The following is a 20,837-nucleotide window of genomic DNA, read 5'->3' on the forward strand; positions in this document are numbered from 1 at the left end:
GGGTGTTTAGTCCAGTCCAATGTGTAATAGTGATGAAGGTCCATTACTGTAACATTTATTAGGTCTACAGTCCGTTTCTAGACCAAAATGCCCTGACTGGCGTGTATATATAATGTGTTATTTTTAAATTTTGTTCCCTGCTGCTTTTCAACCCAACGCACCATTACTGGATAGGGCACCGTTTCTGGATCTCGACCAGCACGATCACGAGCTCGAGCTCGTTTCTGGTGCACCTCTCTCTCTCTCTCTCTCTCTGTTTGTCTTTCTTCGCGCGATCACAACTCAATTCTCCCTCTCTGTAACACCCTTTATTAATGAGGTGTTTTCATGTCATACTTTAGTAACTTAAAGGGCTAAAGTGCATTTTTTATAAGAGCTGTGCATGTGTGCCGTGTGCTGGTGAGGTGTGTGTGTGAGGTGTATCTAAAAAAAATAACAGAGAGAAAAACCCAAAGGGGCTTCTGTCTTCTGCGTTAGGAGAGAGAGAGAGAGAACCGGACGGAGAAGAAGAAAGGAAGAGGAGTTAGGATTTGAAGCCGTTTATCTTGAATTAAGGTTTGATCTTGTTAATTCTTGCTTCCTAGTTCTTGATTCCACACTTCTCTTGCTTCAATTCATGTCTTAGCTTCGTGTATGCATGCTGATTTGGGTGTGTTTTGAGTTATTGAGATGGGTTTTTGGGAGAATTTCGTGGGGGTTGTGACTGCTGTCCAAACCTAGAAAATCTGCAGAACAGGGTCTCGGTTTTTGGGAATTTCCGCCTTCTTAAACTCAGAATTGAGTCTTGGTTCCTTTTTATGAAATAAAGTAGACTTGAGGCTTGTTCTTTTGCCCCTAGAATCACAAGAAATCGTTAAGAATTCAATTTATAGTGATTTTTAGAATACTGCTCTGCAATCTGGAAATCTGGGCAGCTTACAGAGCTGCGTCTTTTATCATTTTTTTTTTAGTTAAACGACTCTCCTAGTTATGGGTCCTTGTGAGTCTGAAATATTGATAAGTCGGTGACGTTTTGGCGTTGAAATTACTAAAAAGTATGGAGTATTCGATTTTTAATGAATTTTCGAACACGGACTGTTCTGCTGGATATTGTGCTTCGCTGCACAGAATTTCTGAGTTTGAAAGTGATTTTGACTAGGTTTCTTTATTGTGAAAAATCTGGAAAAAATCAGGGATGAACGGTGGTGTGTGGTAATGGTGTGTACCAAATTTGGGATTTATTAGATGCATATTCTAAGTTTGGCGGATTTTACAAGTTGATGTATCCCTGCTGAGTTTTGTATTTGCTGCACTGACACATTTTGAGAAAATGATCATATCTTTTAGCTCGGGTATCGGGTTAGCGCACGGGTTGTTGATTCTGAAACTAGACTCGTACGTATTTTGGAATATGTAAAGGTTGTGGCTTAGTTTGTACCAGGTTAAATCAGTTTTTGATTTGAAGTTGATAGACGTGCTGAATCTGTGATTTTGAATAAATTTTTGTGTAACTTTGGACGAGCATAACTTTGTCGTCTGGACTCCGTTTTTAACAAATTTTATATCAAAATTTATGTACCGGAGGTGTACTTTCTAATGGTGGTAGTCTGACGACCTGGTTCTAAATCAATAAGAAGTTATGGTCGAAATACAACAGGATGGTCATGGTTTCAAATCGATTTTAAGAGTTCATATTTATACTCTTACGTTTGATTTGGGGCACTTTTAAGCCTTAAGATGGACATATTTGTATTCGTTGGGTATTGTCTAATACCTTATTAGTTTTATAATTTAGTATCAAATGATTGTTAAATGGTTTAGGGGTGTTGGTGGCATTGTTAAGCTCATTTGACACTTGTTAGCATGGTGAATGTATTATGGGGTGTATCATATATTTACTTAAACATTCTAAGGGATTCATATGTTGATATGGTAGCTTGTGGCTAGGTAACAAGCCGGTCAAATAGGAGGTGCCGAAACCGTAAGTTTGGTGTATATCTCGGTCGATGCAAAGGTGAGTGTGTCTGATATGGTTCTTCCTAATAAAATGTTGCTGTGGTGGTGAATGTATATCTTGCTAATCATAGTAAGCTTTCGATATGGTTATCTTTAATGAGATATTGCTGTAATGGTGAGTGTATATCCTGCTATTGTTGTTTAGCTTATGATATGTGAGTGTTTGATTCATAGATGTTGTTCTATATTGAATTGAACTTGAATGTTGGCTTAGTGCCCGGTGATTGGCTTAATGCCAAAAGGCTTTATGCCTTAAACTATTGGCTGTGTGCCCGGTAATTGGCTTTATGCCATAAGGCTTTATGCCTTAAACTATTGGCTGTGTGCCCGGTGAGCCTTATGGCCTTAAACTATTGGCTGTGTGCCCGGTGATTGGCTTAATGCCATAAGGCTTTATGCCTTAAATTATTGGCTATGTGCCCGGTGATTGGCTTAATGCCAAAAGGCTTATGTCTTAAATTATTGGCTATGTGCCCGGTGTTGCTCTTAATTTCTCGATAAACTGTTGACAAGTTGAGATTATCTTTTAGCTGTTGGATATTACTGTTGTGTTGTATTTGGAGGATGTGGTGATTATATCTGTTACGTACATTTGAGTATCTCAGATATGTTGAGAATTTATATTTTGGTTGTTATTTATTCGGTTGTTGCTATATTTTGTTGAGCATTTCTATATCTCACACACTCTGGCTTTCCTTTTTGGTCTGCCAGGCAGCAGGTTGCGTAGAGTGGGTCCACTACCGGTCATCGTGTTGAGAAGTGTTTGGGCTAGCGTCGAATGAAGTGGATAATCGAGTTGGTTGTAGGTAGTGAACTAAAAAGTAGATTTATATAAGTTATAAATATGTTGTTGGTGGATGTGTTGAAGTGTAGAATTTTTAAAGTATTGTAAAACTATATTGTGATTTAGTTGTGCGATGTCATGGTTGGTTGGTCGATACGTCGACTCATTTTTATGTTAAGGTGATAAGTCTTCCGCTGGGTGTTTATTCTGACAGGTTGTGAGGTGTGGTTTGGTTTTTGGTGTAGAATGTCACGTGATCGCGTCGACTCGGGCCCACATTGGGTGCCGTTTGCGAGGCGGGGCGTGACACTCTCTCTCTTCCCGCAATCACAGCTCAGTTCTGGGTCACGATCACTTTCACGATCTTGATTCTGTATTGCGATCACGATCTCGTTTCCTTTTGTGACGATCTCTCCCGATCAGGATCACGATCTTTGTCTTCGGAGTTTTTTCTGTTCGCGATCTCTGTGGTGATGTTTCTCTGTCACTGTGTTCTTCTCTGTCTCAATATTTGTTTTGATTTTTGCTATGTTCTTCTATTTTTGTATTTATAGAGTTTATTTGCTGATATAGCGTTATCTATTGCTTTATTATGGTAGATACTGAGATTGTTTTTTGTTGAGATAACATTATCTATTGCTTTATTCTGGTAGATACAAAAATTATTGTTGCTGAGGTATGTGTATCACAGTGAACTGTATTTGCTGAGATACTGTTATCTCTTTCTATTTTTGTTTATTTGCTGAGATGGCATTATATCTATTTCTTTGTTCTGGTAGATACTAAGACTGGTTTTGTTGAGATAACATTATCTATTGCTTTGTTCTCATAGATAGACTACTTTTTTGAAATATGTGTATCTGATTTGTTTATTCTGATATGATGTTATCTATTTGCAGACTGAACTGTTTTTTAAAGTTGAAATGGATTCTTCTATTCTTCTACTGTGCAAATATGGATCCTATAGTCTTGTTGTTAAGGTGACAGAAGATTATCAATTTGAGGATCTTATTGGAAGTATTTCTAACAAGTGGAATGGTTTGGTATCAATGAGGTTATTGTATTCTGTTTGTGATCATCTTAATATACTCCTTGAGAATGATGATGATTTTCGTAATATGATGGATTTAGCTGCTGCATATGGTGCCCGTTGTGTTGAAGTATCTGTTGAAGGCAGTAATTGTAGAGTTAGTAGCCATTTTGAAATCGGAGAAAACAGTCATAGCAATGGAAATGGTGGAGTAACTAGTAGTTCACATTCTGAAATTGTTGAGGATCATCTTAAAAAGTTTTGTCCTCATCATGAGACAAAAAGGCTTTCTGCTGATTGGGCGTATTTGATTAGTCACGTTAGTCAAGAATTTAGAAGTGGTGTTAAGGATTTTAGGTTATCTTTGTGTAAGTATGCAATTGAAGTTGAATTTAGGTTCAAGTATTTGAAGAATGACCAATCAATAGTGACAGCTGACAGTGCTTTTAAGGCAGATGGGTGTAAATGGTTTGTTCATGCAATTTTAGACAAATTAAATCATTTTTTTTTTTTGCATTAAGGAGCTTGAAAAAGAACACAGATGTGGTACTACAATTTGTAATTCAAAAAATTCTTGGATGTCTTCAAAGCTTGTTGCAGAAGAAGTTCTTGATGAAGTTCGTTCAAAGGCGTCGTATAAGCCTATAGATGCTGTTAGATTCTTCAGGCAACAATACGGTATTACAATCGGTTATCACCATGCGTGGTTAGGTGTTGAGATGACGAACAATGATACTCAGGGTGATTATGCATTGTCATTTAACAAACTTCGATTGTATGCGGAGGTAGCGAAGGAGAAAAATCCCGGTAGTGTTGTGGACGTTGAATGCTGTGAAGATAATCGGTTTCGAAGGTTATTTGTGGCATTCGATGCATGCATCAAAGGATTCAACTACTATCGGCCTTTTTTGTGTCTTGATGGTACTTTTTTGACGGGGAGATATAAGGAAACTTTGCTCGCAGCCGTTGGAAAGGATGCTGATAACGGTCAGTTTTTTTCTTTTTTTTCAAATTTGGAGAATGCTTATTTGTGAGCTGTATTGGCTGAGATACTGTTATCTTTTTCTAGTTTTGTGATTATTGACTGAGATAGCATTATCTATTACTTTATTATGGTAGATACATAAACTATTTTTTCTGATATACCGTTATCTCTTGCTTTATTCTAATAGGTAGAGACTGTTTTTATTGAGATATCATTATCTCTTGTTTTATTCTAGTAGATACAGAGACTGTTATTGCTGAGACACTGTTATCTGTTATTTTTTGTGGTGTAGGATTGTTTTCGGTTGCTTATGGTGTTGTTGATTCCGAGACCGATGACAATGCTTTGGTTTTTGTTGAAGTTGAGATCTATTCAGTCAACTCGTGAACTTACTTTTATAATAGATCACCATACTGGTCTTGTGAAGCATGTGCCAAAGGTTTTCTCAGACGGATATCATTCTTCTTGTCTGCTGCATTTGAAGAATAACTTGAGGGATAGGATGTAAGGAAGAACACCTAATGGTTTCCGGGAACAAGTAGTGAGTCTCTTCAATGATTGTGCTCTTGCACCTACAGTATTAGATTTTGAAAACTGTGTAAACAAATTGTTTGAGGTCAGTGGAGACAGAGCTAAAGAGTTTGTTGCTTCCATTCCGTTATATAATTGGGCGAATGCATATTTCCCAGGTAAACGATATAGGGAAATGACCTCAAATGCTGTGGAGTCTTTCAACAACTGGAATGTTGAAGCTCGTAAGGTGCCAATCCTTAAATGTGTTGATACGATCAAGGTTCAAATCATGACTCAAATGTGTGAAAGGAAACAGTTATCAAGAAAGTTGAACAGTGTTTTGTGTCCTGAATATGATGCGAAATTGAGAGAGTTCTTTAATAAAGGACGGACATGGACTGTGTTTGGATCAAGTGATGAGGTTTTTGAAGTGTCTTCATTACCAGCTGTTGTGGTTGACATAAGAAATAAGACATGCACATGTTGTCGTTGGCAGCTCTATAGTTTCCCTTATGTGCATGCATTCACAGCTCTTCAGAAGAATGGCATAGATGTATCCAATTATATTGATCTATTATACGCTGCTGATGCTTTCCGATTCTTCTACGATTATCCTATACATCCTATTTTTATTTCTACTCTTGGAGTTACACAAGTGTCTAAAAATTCTGTTGTTATTCTTCCTCCTAAGATTAGGAGGCCATGTGGGAGACCTAAGGTTGCAAGAATCCAGTCAAAGGGTGAGAAGGTGGAGCAAATAAGGTGTGGCAGGTGCAAGAAGTTAGGAAATCATAATAGGAAGAGATGTAAGGAAGCTTGCGATTGATTCATTGTGTTCTATTGTTGATTCATATTTATTGGACATTGAATGAAAGGTTGAACGTTGGCTGAGATATAGATATATATATATATATATATTTTATAGAGCATGTTTAGGTTTTACAGTTTTTCGGTTTAGGGTTCACAAAGAATATTTTGTATGAGATAGCTTTATCTGTCATTTTATTTTGCGAAATGTATTGGCTGAGATACTGTTATCTTTTTTAATTTTTGTATTGATATAGATTTTATTGGCTGAGATAGCATTATCTCTAGTTTTTTTCTGGTAGATAGACTATTTCGCAGCATCAGTTGTATATCAAATGAAAAGATATAGAGTTGTTATCATAATAAAACGATGATCTGCTATTTCCCATTATTCGGAGCCGACCATGCATATGTGTCGTTTTAAACAAAAGAACAACTATTGTAATTCAAAACAGAGCAGGCAAGACATTTCATACACAAGCCCTAGTACGGTAAATTTCAATTGTTCGGAGCCGACCATTCATATGTGTCAGTTTTAATAAAAAAATAACTATTGAATGAAAGGTTCACAAAGAATGTTTTGTATGAGATAGCTTTATCTGTCATTCTATTTTGCGAAATGTATTGGCTGAGATAGTTTTATCTCTTTTAATTTTTGTGTTGATACAGATGTTATTGGCTAAGATAGCATTATCTCTAGTTTTATTCTGGTAGATAGACTATTTCGCAGTATCAGTTATATATCAAATGAAAAGATATAGAATTGTTATCATAACAAAATAATGACCTGCTATTTTTCATTGTTCGGAGCCGACCATGCATATGTATCGTTTCAAACAAAAGAACAACTATTATAATTCAAAACAGAGCAGGCAAGACATTTCATATACAAGCCCTAGTACGACGAATTCCAATTATTCTGAGCCGACCATTCATATGTGTCAGTTTTAACAAAAGAGAACACCTATTGTACTTCTAACAGAGCAGCCAAGACATTTCATATACAACTCTGGTACGGCGAATTCCAATTGTTCTGAGTCGACTATTCATATGTGTAAGTTTTAACAAAAGAACACCTATTCAACTTTTCAACACTTATTCAGCAAAAGAACACCTATTCAACTTTCCAACACCTAGTCAGTCTTCAAGTTTCGGTCTTTCCAAAGAGCTTCTGTCCATGTTCTTGGTTTATCATACAGAAACCTCTGCAATAATAACACTATGTATTGTCTGATTTCATCAGTTGTCAATGACTTAGGGATGCGATCTCCCTATGCAAGCTTGTCAATGATGTAGCAGACTATAATTCCACAGTCAACGCTGCAAAAGTTTGTCATAATCAGAGTTTAGAAGGATAGAAATAGAGTGCACAAGAAATAATATAGTGCATAGGAGTATCGAAACAAGATGCTGAACAAGATTAATTGGCTTACATTCTAGGTCTTTGTTGCGGATATGTTGGTGAGATTATTGGAGCATCAAACTTTTGCTTTTCAAAGATTGTTTTGTTTTGTGATGTGAGGATGAATGTTGGGGTATGATTTTTCTTCACAAATCCTTTAACATACATTTTCTGCATTTACAAAGTTAAATATTTGTTTATTATTATTTTCGTGTTATTTGAGTATGGATTACAAGAAGTATCATTATTTTTACCATTAAACGAGCATCTTTAAGGTATGCATTTGCATTTTTTCCAATTGGTCTGATGAAGTTGTAATGCCTCCATTACCCATCCTCAATATCATAAACCATTACAGTCCAATGGAATGGATCGTTGTCGTTCTCTTTATTACCTCCTAAGGAATTCATGGGGAAAACCAAGTCGCGATAGACATGCTCTTTTTGAATGAGTTCTACCAGCTTGTCATCAAGGAACATCTTTCTGACCTCATTTTTCTTGTCCTTCAGTAGACTCTATTAGAAGGAAGTGTTTCACAAATTACATGCGACAAAATACATACCATATACTAGTTGAGATAACCATATCTCTTGGTTTCTAATAGATAATTCAGAATATAGAATTCGTGAGATATTCTTATCTCTTGTTCTTTGTGTGCAAAAACAGTATATGCGAAGCAAGAGATAACAGTATCTCAGACACAATATGTTTTTGATATTCTTATCTCTTCTTTTTTGTGGGAAAAAACAGTGTATGTGAACAAGAAATAACTGTATCATAGAAAAATAACATGTATTTAAGTAATAGATACAGAGATCAAGTAATTATGCGGGACTAGTGCTTTACTTATCCACAATATGAATTTGAAAAACAATATTTTACTTTCATCTCATTGCTCTCTTTCCAACATGAATGTAAAAGAATCGATGAGTTGCACACATAATTTCATGTGAGACTTAAGTGCACAAAAGTTTGGTAATAGTCCTGAAGAGAGTGTTTTTTCCTTTCTTACCATGTTTTATACATCTTCTTCATTCAAGATTTCTATGACTTCTTGCAAGCTTACCGTACCATCAAAGAGGTTGTTATCCCAGATAGGGATTCTGCAAAGTTACAAGACAACAACAGTACGTCAGCAATGAATAGGAATCAAGAGATAACAATATTTCAGACAAATAACATCTATTTGAGTAAGCAAATTGGTGCATTTTACTAACTCGATATCTTTCTCACACTCAAATATGTGATTTAAGAAGATCTTGTCATTTTCTGAGACGAGATATGCCAGCTTTGTTGTTTCAACACCTATATATTATAGTTCTGGAGCTATTTTCTCTGCTTGTTTCTCTTTGCTTTTCTTCCTCCCATAGACTTGAAAATCCTCCATGTTCTTCTCTTTCCTATCTTCCCTCTTATTCACTCTCTTTGTCAACGACGATGGGTCCACAATGAATTAGAAGAGGTAAATTCAGATTATAGATTCATGAGATATAATGTTTCAACTAAGATAGAGTTATATCTCATATTATTTGCAAACTGTATTTGACTGAGATACTGGTATCTCTTTTTTTGTGTGTTTATATAGAGTTTATTGTTTGAGATAGCATTATCTCTTGATTTATTCTGGTAGATACACTATTTTTGATGAGATACCATTATCTAGTTTTGACCATAATACATAATAAAATTCAATAGGTAATGATGTTTACCATTCCCTCTGGAAGGCTGCTCAGTGGAGCCTCTAAGAGTTTAGCAACAAGTTCATTCATTTTCCATTTCATAAACCTTGGAAAAGTTTGTTGAGTTGGTTCCATAATGTGGGTATGTTTATAGAGCCTATCACGCCCTCGATTTTCAATATACATAAAGATAGTTTTTCATAAATAAAACTCACATTTTCTTACATATTACCCCAAAAGAGTCCACCATGTCCTAATCATTAAATTACAGATTCAACTCCAAGAGTTTGAATAGATTACATCATAAAAAGGAATAGAGTTAAGATTCAATTACATTCCCAAAACATATTTTATCAAAAAAAGTCCTTGAGTTTCTTTTGCCACTTCTTTCGAAAATATGCACTTGAATGCATGCACTTCGCTCCATGCTACTGCTTCAGGTTCACACCTGAAAATGATAGGTTGAGCTACACTAGCCCAGTAGAGAAACCTACACAACCATTTTATGCAAATGGGATGACAGGTAGAATGAATAACAGAGGCAACATACGGTATCTCAAAGGAGAAACAAAACACGACTAGTAATTTTTCCAACGTTGACGACATAAATGATGTACCATGACTACACACCAAGACTTTAGGCTAACCACCACACCCTATTCCGTATACTCTATTCGCTCATTGACTTCACTTTAGTCATAACGTCCCACGTTTAAAGAAAAGAACCTGTCGATACATGACTCTATGGTGTTGTTTCGACAACCAATCATTTCTTTCGTATATTCATCAAACAAACCCTTTCGTTTACTCATATACATCACCGTCGAAATCCCACATCACACGTCATAAGCAAGTACTCTTTCCGGGCTGTTTATGGAGTCTCGCTACTCCCTACAAATACCTTCCTCACTAAAGGATTTGAATCACATCATATAGTATAGATCACCATACCACAATTCCTCCAATACACCTCACAACTCAGCCATTCATCTCAATCACATATAATAAATTCACAACAAAAACTTATTCACAAAGAAGTAGTAAGGATAATTTCATCTCAGTCAACTAGCTATCATTACGTAATTAGTTTCTCATAACCATACAAGCACTTACATATCAAGGGATATTCCCTAACAACGATTCATAGATCTTCACCTTGCAATTCATAAAACCGTACCAGTTACACAAGAGATGTACCACATATCAAATATAAGAAAATGTCTCATATATCCATGCCTAGCGTTGTTTAACTCAAAGGGGTGTTCCGCGTGTTCGCTTTTCACATAGCATGTCAACACACACAACCTTCGCTCACCTATGTTCCATATATTCTCTAAACCCTCGTTTCGGTATCAATAGGCTCATACAGAACCCAACGACTACTATGAAGCCTTAAGCATACCACCAACCTCATCTAATCATTCAATTATGTACTCAGGCATACTTAAGAACGTCTGTGGCTCGCTCAACGTTTCTAAGGAAAAAGGAATATCCAACGTATACGAACATATCCATCTTATTTTGGCTACCAAACCTTATCGGTGAAGAATTAGGAGATGAGGCCACCACCATTGGAAAGTAAATTTCCGGTACATGAATTTCGATATAAAATTTGCCCAAAACGGAGTTCGGATGAAAAAGTTATGCTCGTTCGAAATTTTGCCAAAAATGCAGATTTTTGATTTCCTACCGGTAGGACATAATCTCCTACCAGCAGGAGACCAGAATTTCACAAAGTGACACCACTGGACAGCGTTTCTACCGGTAGGGCCAAAACTCCTACCGGTAGGACTTGGATTTTCAGTGCACGACTTTCAGATTTCACCAGAATAATTTCAACAACCAAACCAACGATCTAAGGCACGATTCAAACACCAATCAACACATAAACATACAATAGAAGTGAGAAATCCCTACCTCAAAGTCGAAGAACGAAGCCCAAGCTCAATCAAGCAAGCCCTAGCTCCAAAAATCTTGAATCAATCGAATACTCCTCTCCGAGCTAAACCTAACGAAATACGAGCTCAAGATCGCGCGTGGAAGGTGGAATGAAGGTTAATCTTCATGGGTCTCGAGTTTATAGGCTTGATTTCGAGAGAGAGAGACAGAGAGACGTGAGTGGGAGAATGATTCTCTACCACTCACTCTCACCTATTTATACCCCCACACATATCAATTACAATTTCACCCCAAACTTTCAAATTCTATCACATTCAACCCAAATCACATATTCAAATCACCCTTTCTCTTTACCTCAATATTCTAATTTTATTCTAACATTAAAATTATTGAAATTAAACACGGGTCTCTACAAAGCCAGTACTGTTTTCAATGAAAATAGGTGTCAGATGTTGTTGATATTTTACTACAAGAAAGAGTAGAAGATTTTTACCAGGAGTGTAGTGGTGCAACCACCAACAATCGTCAAATTCTTGGAGTTGAGTTCGTTAACAAGATAATTGGCTATGAACATTGACCAATTGTAATTTGTACTATTTTCCAAATCTTCAACAAGCTTCAGGTAGGACCAATTCAGGTTTGTTTCTGTTGTTGGAAAAAACAGTGTTCCAATGGTGTATAATGTTAGAAGACGTGCCAAATCTTTTGCAGCTTCTGTCTCTGATATTTGTTTTTGCTTCTTCTTCTGCTTCTTCTTGACAGGAGGTTTCAAAATATTTTCAATTGTCACCCTCATTGTTGGAAGGTGCATGGTGCTTGTCCCAACAAAGACTCGATTGGCAAATTCTGTGTCTGGCCTTTTTCCATGGGTTGTGATGTGGATCTTCACCGGTCCAAATGTGATTCCAAAAATGACACCAAGCTCAAAATCAGTTAGAGCAATATCTTTCTCTGCAAGCAAAAACTTTGCTTGTCCTCTCTTATATGTCTCTATCAACTTGATAAGAATGGGATCAGATTTCTTCACCATTTGCTCATCAATACTGCCTTCAGTAATTGTAAACATGTTTGCAAAAGGTGATTTTTGAATCTGTTCGGATGGTATTTCATTGAACTTTACATCATGTAGAAGGCTTACAATGCTATAAAGATTCGACCTACAATAAAAGATACAAGATAATAGCAGTACATCAGCAAAAATGAAAGAGATAACAGTATCTCAGAAAAATAACACCTTCAGGTTATTGTATAATGGCACACCAAGTAATTACCTGTATTGCAAACGTTTTGGTTTAACCTCCTCTTCCTTCACCTCTTTTATGTCCTCTTCATCCTCCTTTTTTTTTTTTTCTTCTTCTTGCTTTTTCTATTCTTTTGTTCTCCTCTTTGGTTTAACTTCTGTCTCTTCCTCTTCCTCTTCCAGTTATTGCTCTTTGTCTTTCCTTTTCTTTGTTGTTTCACTCCTTATTTTTATGACTTATTTTTGTTGTTGTTGTTATTGTAGTTTCTTTGTAGTCTTATTGTGGACTAACATTTTGAATCTTTTGTATCTTTTGGGTCTTTTAGGACTTTCGGGAGGGTTTTCAGGATTTTGTATCATTTTAAATCTTCTTCCTATTAAAACAGATGAGAAAACAGTATCTTAGCCTATTCAATTCTCAAATTAACTAAGAAATAACTTTATCTGCCAAAAATATAGAGTATTGGAAAAAATGAAGCAAGAGATAACAGTATCTCAGATAAATAGTATTGGTATCTCACAAATTTAATAAAAAGATAATGTTATCTCATCGAAAACATTTACTGGTAGTACAATGTATACACATGCGAATGTGGATAAAGCAAGAGATAGTAATATCACAATGTAAAAGCTAAGTGCACACTAAAACCCTAACAAAATAAACTAAGAGATAACTCTATCTCAGCTAATTCAATTCTCAAATAAGCTGAATAAACTAAGAGCTAACTGATCAAAAAAAAAAAACTAAGAGCTAACCTTATCTGCCAGAAATATAGTGTATTGGCAAAAATGAAGCAAGAGATAACAGTATCTCAGATAAATAGTGTTGGTATCTCACAAACTTAATAAAGAGATAAAGTTATTTCATCGAAAACTTAATAAAAGACTAAGTGCACGCTAAAACCCTACAATATATACACATTCAAACGTGGATAAAGCAAGAGATAGTAATATCACAATGTATAAGGGGCTCCTTGTTGATAAGGACATACTATAGGATTTAACAAGCAATTAGTCCATCTAAAGTATTTATAGCGACTCCAGTCCTTATAATCACACGCGTTTTCAAAAACATTTCAGAGACAAAGAAACCTAATCGCCGTCGTCGTCGTCGAACCTTTCACAGTCGTCATCGTCAATCCTTTCACGGTCGTCATCGTCGATCCTTTCATCGTCGCCGATGAAAGGATCGACGATGACGACCGTGAAAGGATTGACGATGACGACTGTGAAAGGTTCGACGACGACGACGGCGATTAGGTTTCTTTGTCTCTGAAATGTTTTTGAAAACGCGTGTGATTATAAGGACTGGAGTCGCTATAAATACTTTAGATGGACTAATTGCTTGTTAAATCCTATAGTATGTCCTTATCAACAAGGACATACTATAAATTTTGGACCCATTTGGGGGAGGCAATTCTAAGCGAGAACTTGTCAATGGAGAAAGTATTCAATGAAGAAACGTTTAGGTGTCGGGGGGGGGGGGGGGGGGGGTGGTCTAACTAATAAATTTTGAACCCACTTGGGAGAGGCAATTCTAAGCGAGAACTTGTCAAATGGATAGAGTATTCAATAAAGAAACGTTCAGGTGTCGGGGGTGGTGGTCCTCTCCTCTTCCGCATTGATTACTCGGCAACCACACCAAAAACGTCACATAAAATCACACCATGAACGTTCCAAACCTACACCAATTTCTCACAACCTAAAAGAAAGATCAAAAGCCAACAGCTTCTGAAAAGTTCGTCTCTCTCTCTCTCTCTCTCTCCACACGTGTATAGCGTTGTTGCGTCGCTTCCCCCTCTCTCTCCACTCCACTTCCCCTCGTCTGTATCTCCGGATTTGTTTGTTTAATGGATTTAGGGTGCGCCACCCAAGATCCGACTGTGATCAGTCCGTGAGGAGGGACGACGGCGGCAGCTAACAAACATGAGCCCTCAGAAATCAATATCGATACAGCTTTCGAGATGGTCCTCGGATCTCCACTGGCGGGTCATCCTCCTCCCCCCTCTCTCTCTCCTCGTCTTCCTCTCTCTCTCCTCCCTTCCCTCTTTTGCCCCTCTCCAATCCTTCTTTTATATCCCTGCCCCGGCCCCTCCTCAACCAATTTACAGGGCTCGTAACAGCACGACGAGTGGTGGCCAGCCGGCGGCCGACCGGTCTGGGAAAACCGAGTTGGGCCGGTCCAGGATGGCGGTGTGTTTGGTGGGTGGGGCCAGGAGGTTTGAACTCACCGGGCCCTCTATCGTCGAGAGGATTCTGAAAGTTTATCCGAATTCAGATCTCTTCTTGCACAGCCCCTTGGACACGAGTGCGTTTAAATTCTCCCTCCTGAGGACTGCGCCGAGGATCGCCGCCGTGCGGATATTCGAGCCCAAGCCCATCCCCGAGACCGAGTCGCAGGCCCGAGTTCTCACACCCGGCGGCTCACCCAATCGCATTCAGGTAATTTTACTCCGCCATCACTAATTAATTCTTTATGAAAAGGGTACGAAGTCCTGTTACGGAGTACTTTCTGGGGGGATATTTTATTTAATTGAGGGTTTTGTTTTTAGTCAAGCGATCTCTAGAAGTCTGGTAATCCCTTTCGTTTGTTGGCTTAGTTGTACCCGACAAACAACTCAACCGGCGCATGTTAGCTTTTGGTTGTTTTCGTTAGGAAATGACTTATCTGTGTGGTCTGTGTTTGGAGTGCATAGCGCCGTCTGTGAAATATCGAGAGTATTTAATGGCCATATTTTTTTGAAGACTCGGTCGCGGAAAGAATGATTCTTTTTAAAAATTTGGACCACAAGATGAGACTGCAGCACATTGCAGAGAAGCTGAATCCTTTCGGAGTATTTTTTTTTTTTTCCTTTTGAAAGAATCGACAAATTGAAAATGGTGGCTTTGGCTTTGATGTTAGACTTTATATCCCCCGTTGATCATCTAAGTCATTCAAGTTTGGTTAATATATTCTAGAGTTTCATCTATTGGTATTAGGTTGGAACCGTCCAAAAAATCTAATAGTCCCGATTTTAATCAGACACCCTGTTAGTATTCTACCAAGTCTCAAGAATTCTACCAGGGTCTCAAGACTAGTTGGGGTGCTGAACACCTTGCAGTATTGTGAACAAAGTTAGCAATTTAAAATTGGTTATTTTGAACACGGAAAACATGTAAAGTGAAGGTTGGGAATCACTTTGTTGGTTGGTTTTAATTGGTTGTATCCGTCGGCAAAATTTCCAACAACTCGATTGGCGCACATTAGCCAGACTTTTCCTTTCTTTCCTTTTGTTTTTTGTTTTTCTTTTCTTCTTATTGTAATTAATATCTTCAATTGATCATAGTGCCTCTTCATATCCAATTTAAGCCACTAAGCTTCTAAGAACATTTTTTAGCAGATTCCTCAAATATCATCTCTAGAAGTGTACTTTGAAACTTTATAAAGTAAAGCATAAATTTGGTGGATTTGAAAGATGAATGTCATTGTATAATATAATCGACCATTCAAATACTACTATTTTTTAATAGAAAAAAAAAACAATAATTGGAGAAGATATATAATGATATACTAAGAAGCACAGATACGGATACGGATACGGATACGGATATAAATACGTGATTTTTTTTAAAAGTAGTATATAATACGTTGGGGATACTGTAGGTGGCCGAAATATCCTAAGGTTCATACGGTCCAATGGGGTGGAGCAAGTTTACACGCTATTTGACCCGTTGTCCTGTTGTTTTAGTTCATCTGTAAATAAAGGTGAGTTCAGACGTGATGTGTCATAAATCTTCCGAAGGATAGATGGATCCCCGGGTGCTTCGCCGAACGTAGTACGCCTATCCGAACGCACATGTATTTGAGTTCGCTCGGTGATATTATCTTACGCTCGGGGACGTCCTCTCGTTCGACCCAAATGTTCTTCAGATAGAACACCAAATGCTCAGAGATTCTTCGACCATCAGAAGTGAGCTCCACCGAGTGTAGATGTTTGTGGAACCTTCCAGAAATATCTTTTGATAAGAAAGCTATCCTTTCTGACATTCGAAATGACATCTCTGAGCGATGTGACCTTTCTGACATCGACCCATGTGATTCTATAAGATCTGGGAAGTGGTGCTCATTAAATGGCCCTGCTGCATGACGTCATCCGAGCATTATTCGACGCGTGTAAAGCAGAGCCAACTTGCACAGCACTTTACCCCTTCGCCTATAAATAGCAGGGTACTGTCACTAAGAAAAAGATCTGAACTCCTCAACCGCAGCACTCCTTCTTCACTAGCATATTTCTTACTAAACTTCTTCTTCTTTCTCCACTTACTGACTAGTTCGTCGGAGCTTCTTCCCGGAGGAACATTCCCTTCCGGTTCTGCAGGTACCCCAAGTTCAACGTCGTCTCCCACGGTCCAGCAAGTAGGGAGAACAACACAAGAAAGATCACGAAGAAATCCACCCCCATAGATACGTTGCAAATAAAAATAAAATTCCAAGTTAACCTAGCAAATTAAAATCCCCTAAAATCATATTATACTGTTAAAAAAAACCCTAAATCAGACGAGAGAAAGAGAGAGATGAGAGAGACAATATATATATGTGTGTGTGTGTGTGTGTCTGAATGAATATATATATACACTGATACACAATGAGAGATAGACGAGAGAGAGAGAGAGAGAGAGAGAGAGAGAGAGAGACGAGACGAGAGACGAGAGAGAACAGAGAGATGAGAGAGACTTACATTCGTCGTCGTTGTCGAGAGGGATGAGAGATGGATCGTCTTCTTTTTCTGCCTTTCGTTCCCTATTTTTGACTTGTCCAGGAAGGGGAAAATAAATATGTAGACCTAATTGCAGTTTTGACCCATATATTTTAAGTAATAACTTTTTTACCCCCGCACGTATCCAAAACATATCCATAACGTATCCACAACTTATCCAAGTGTATCCGAAATATATCGGGATACCAAAAATTAATTTCAAAAAACAGGATACTCAAAAAAAACGTATTGGATACATATCCGGAGTGTATCCGTATCCGATGCGCGTACCGTATGTGATATGTAGGCCAAAATAGAGTATCCATGCTTCATAGGTGATATAGAACAAGACATGTGAAATGTGAAGCAGTTAAGTAACATTAGTTTGACGTTTAATGGGTGCTCCTCATGCATCAAATAGTGTTTGAGAAGCTTAACTCTTTCAAAATAGTGTTTGAGGTATCTCCTTAATCATACAATAAAATTTTAGATTCTTCTAAACTCTTTCTAAAGACCAGAAGCCTAGGCACAGGAGACTCGTGTGCAAGTCTAATTTGTTAAAATATATGTGATAGATTATTGGTTCTATATTTTATCAATGACGCAGTCGGATTTTGAACAAAACACCGACACTTCTTTCAAAAAAATTGCTTACATGAAATTGGGTGGCTATTTGGATTTTATATGTATGTAGGCGCAGCGTCATCGACTCTTTTTCTAAAGCAGTTGGTTCATGTACTTGTCGCGTATACGTTTTTCCTAAAGTATTTGTGTTTAGAGTCTAAATGTACTCTTCTATTAGTATAATCAAAGTGTCGTGCGTTTTACATTCCTGAAAGCAATTGCTGACCTAGATGTTGGGAATGCTCATCCCATCTAACAACCACTGGCCTGAAAGGAACTGGACTAGTTATATAACTTATATTGTAGCTTTGCCGTCTAAATTGTACGGAGTACTATTTAGATTTTGCCTAATAATGTAGATCTGTCCGCGTGAGTTGCTGGATTTTTTAAACTTAAATTGGAGGGCTTTCCTATAGAGCCAAAGTAGAAAGTCTATGTAAAAGACACTTACCATTGATTTTGCAATCCTTAACTTATTCGTGGGCATCGTGGCATAATTCCATGGTCCCCACCTTTAATATATTAGGCCAAGCTCCATCATATTGCCTAAATTCTACTACATTGAATTGTGTTCTTATTCTCCTTAATGAAAAGTTCCACAAAAAATGTACATCAATTGAGACATTACATTTGTAGCTTAAATGACATTGTTGTGACCTCTTTATTTGGAGGTTGCATGTTCGAGTTGGGTCCCAATTTCTTGGTTGCTTTGGAAATTCAGGTTTTTTTGGTAACTTAAGGGACAAAAAAAGAAAGAAATCCATGTCACTGTTTCTTGTTCTTGCTCTATAGTTTTGATGAAATATGGGTTTAATGACTAATGAGCATGGACTGTTAGGTTTTGGGGAACTTGAAGGGAGCATCTAATGAGGTCATATTGAATGCTACTACTTAATCTAGATTCATGCTCACTGTGCTCTGTTCCTTAGGCCTGTTGTTGGTCTTCGCTTGTCGTCAGCGCTCTCATATCACAGTTGTACTTTTCTCCATTAATGGAATTTCTTACGCTCCCACCAAAAAAAAAACTCCCCGTCGAATTATCTTAAACTTGGAAAAGAACTCACCTCTTAGAAACACAGAACCTCACTTTTTTTGTACCCAAAAGAAACCCTAATGTAGTGAAAGCTTTTTCTGTTTTGTGTAATTCAACTTATCTCTGTATTTTCCCTACACAGGGACTCTTGCAATATTTCCACCTCGTAGAAGAATGCCTGACGATGATCAAAGCGTACCAGGCCCAAAACAACTTCACATACGATTGGATAGTCCGAACCCGAGTTGACGGATACTGGTCAGCTCCACTCGGGCCCGAAAACTTCGTCCCTGGCCACTATGCGGTCCCACCAGGCTCATCATACGGTGGACTCAACGACCGGTTGGGAATCGGCAACTTCATAACCTCCACTGTGGCCCTCTCCCGCCTCTCCCTCATCCCCTTACTCGACTCGGCAGGGTTCCGTCAAATCAACTCGGAAACCGCCTTCCGAGCCCAACTCACCACCAATAACGTCTCCTACATCACCAAAAGCGTTCCTTTTTGCGTAGTGTCTGACCGGCGATACAAATTCCGACCTGGTATGCGTGGCGTTCCGGTGGTGGCATTGTCGAGCCCAGGTCCGTTGAACGGGGCCAAGTGTAGGCCGTGCACGGCAGCGTGTTATGGCCGGTGCGTGGGGAGCGCGATGGATCCATTATGGGCCAACGGGGCCCTTCAGTTGTGCGATGCCCACGGGGAATGGGAAAAGGGGTGGGAGAGGGTGTTCGATAAAGCTTCTGGGAAGAAGCTCGCGGCGGCGAGGAAGCGGGTTAGGGGGTTGAAGTTGAAGCAGTGTGTGGATGATTTTGAGAATATGAAGGGGAGGGCGGGTAATTGGGACGCGCCGGCGGCGGTAGATATTTGTAGACTCGGATTGGGATCATAAGGGCATCTGTATCAGGCTTGCTACAAGCCCTTGTAAACTAAAGTGGCGAGAGAAATTCAAAAAACCTCCAAAATGTACTCTGCACCAGACTTGCTATAATACCCTGCAATATAAAAAAGAAAGTGAAGAATGTCGAAAATAAACTAACAAATACTGACATAGGAATAGGAAGTGAAGAATATTAGTAGTTCCTATTCTTTTCCTTGCATACCTCACGTGGTTTTATATTTTATATGTTACTCCCCTAATCCCCAAATAAATTCTTCTCGGTTTTCTCTAGTAATATACTACTCCGCAAGTTAATTACAGAAGTCATAATATGTGCCTCCCCCAAGAGGGTCCAAAATTTATTAGTTAGCGTTTCAAGGGTGGTCCATAATATGTGCCTCTCCCAAGTGGGTCCAAAATTTATTAGTTAGCATTTCAGGACCACAAACCCCCCCTCCCCCCCCCCCCTGAACGTTTCTTCGTTGAATACTCTCTCCATTGACAAGTTCTCACTTAGAATTGCCTCCCCCAAGTGGGTCCAAAATTTATTAGTTGGCGTTTCAAGACCACCACCACCACCCCCCCCCCCGACACCTGAACGTTTCTTCATTGAATACTCTCTCCATTGACAAGTTCTCGCTTAGAATTGCCTCCCCCAAGTGGGTCCAAAATTTATTAGTTAGCGACACCTGAACGTTTCTTCATTGAATACTCTCTCCATTGACAAGTTCTCGCTTAGAATTGCCTCCCCCAAGTGGGTCCAAAATTTATTAGTTAGCGACACCTGAACGTTTCTTCATTGAATACTCTCTCCATTGACAAGTTCTCGCTTAGAATTGCCTCCCCCAACTGGGTCCAAAATTTATTAGTTAGCGACACCTGAACGTTTCTTCATTAAATACTCTCTCCATTGACAAGTTCTCGCTTAAAATTGCCACCCCCAAGTGGGTCCAAAATTTATTAGTTAGCCACACCTGAACGTTTCTTCATTGAATACTCTCTCCATTGACAAGTTCTCGCTTAGAATTGCCTCCCCCAACTGGGTCCAAAATTTATTAGTTAGCGACACCTGAACGTTTCTTCATTGAATACTCTCTCCATTGACAAGTTCTCGCTTAGAATTGCCTCCCCCAAGTGGGTCCAAAATTTATTAGTTAGCGACACCTGAACGTTTCTTCATTGAATACTCTCTCCATTGACAAGTTCTCGCTTAGAATTGCCTCCCCCAACTAG

At 38.4% G+C, this 20,837-nt stretch overlaps 2 protein-coding genes and 1 long non-coding RNA gene across 3 annotated transcripts; 2 read left to right on the top strand and 1 right to left on the bottom strand.

The window, feature by feature from the left end:
- The first annotated feature begins 1,722 nt into the window (after nucleotides 1–1,722).
- On the top strand, nucleotides 1,723–2,990 carry LOC131330856 (uncharacterized). The gene is made up of 2 exons (XR_009201272.1): nucleotides 1,723–2,040; nucleotides 2,707–2,990. It is a non-coding gene; the product is annotated as an uncharacterized LOC131330856 (long non-coding RNA).
- Nucleotides 2,991–10,924: 7,934 nt separating this feature from the next.
- On the bottom strand, nucleotides 10,925–12,459 carry LOC131330287 (uncharacterized). Its single transcript, XM_058363822.1, has 3 exons — nucleotides 12,366–12,459; nucleotides 11,588–12,251; nucleotides 10,925–11,050 (listed from the first exon to the last, which is right to left on the bottom strand). The coding sequence occupies exons 2-3, from the start codon at nucleotides 12,158–12,160 to the stop codon at nucleotides 10,925–10,927; spliced, it is 699 nt and encodes a 232-aa protein (XP_058219805.1). The 5' UTR covers nucleotides 12,161–12,251; nucleotides 12,366–12,459.
- Nucleotides 12,460–13,873: 1,414 nt separating this feature from the next.
- LOC131330857 (uncharacterized) lies at nucleotides 13,874–19,876 on the top strand. Its single transcript, XM_058364595.1, has 2 exons — nucleotides 13,874–14,776; nucleotides 18,870–19,876. The coding sequence occupies exons 1-2, from the start codon at nucleotides 14,261–14,263 to the stop codon at nucleotides 19,614–19,616; spliced, it is 1,263 nt and encodes a 420-aa protein (XP_058220578.1). The 5' UTR covers nucleotides 13,874–14,260; the 3' UTR covers nucleotides 19,617–19,876.
- The last annotated feature ends 961 nt before the right edge of the window (nucleotides 19,877–20,837 follow it).

Source organism: Rhododendron vialii, chromosome 6a (assembly GCF_030253575.1).
Source record: "Rhododendron vialii isolate Sample 1 chromosome 6a, ASM3025357v1".
Lineage (NCBI taxonomy): Eukaryota > Viridiplantae > Streptophyta > Magnoliopsida > Ericales > Ericaceae > Rhododendron > Rhododendron vialii.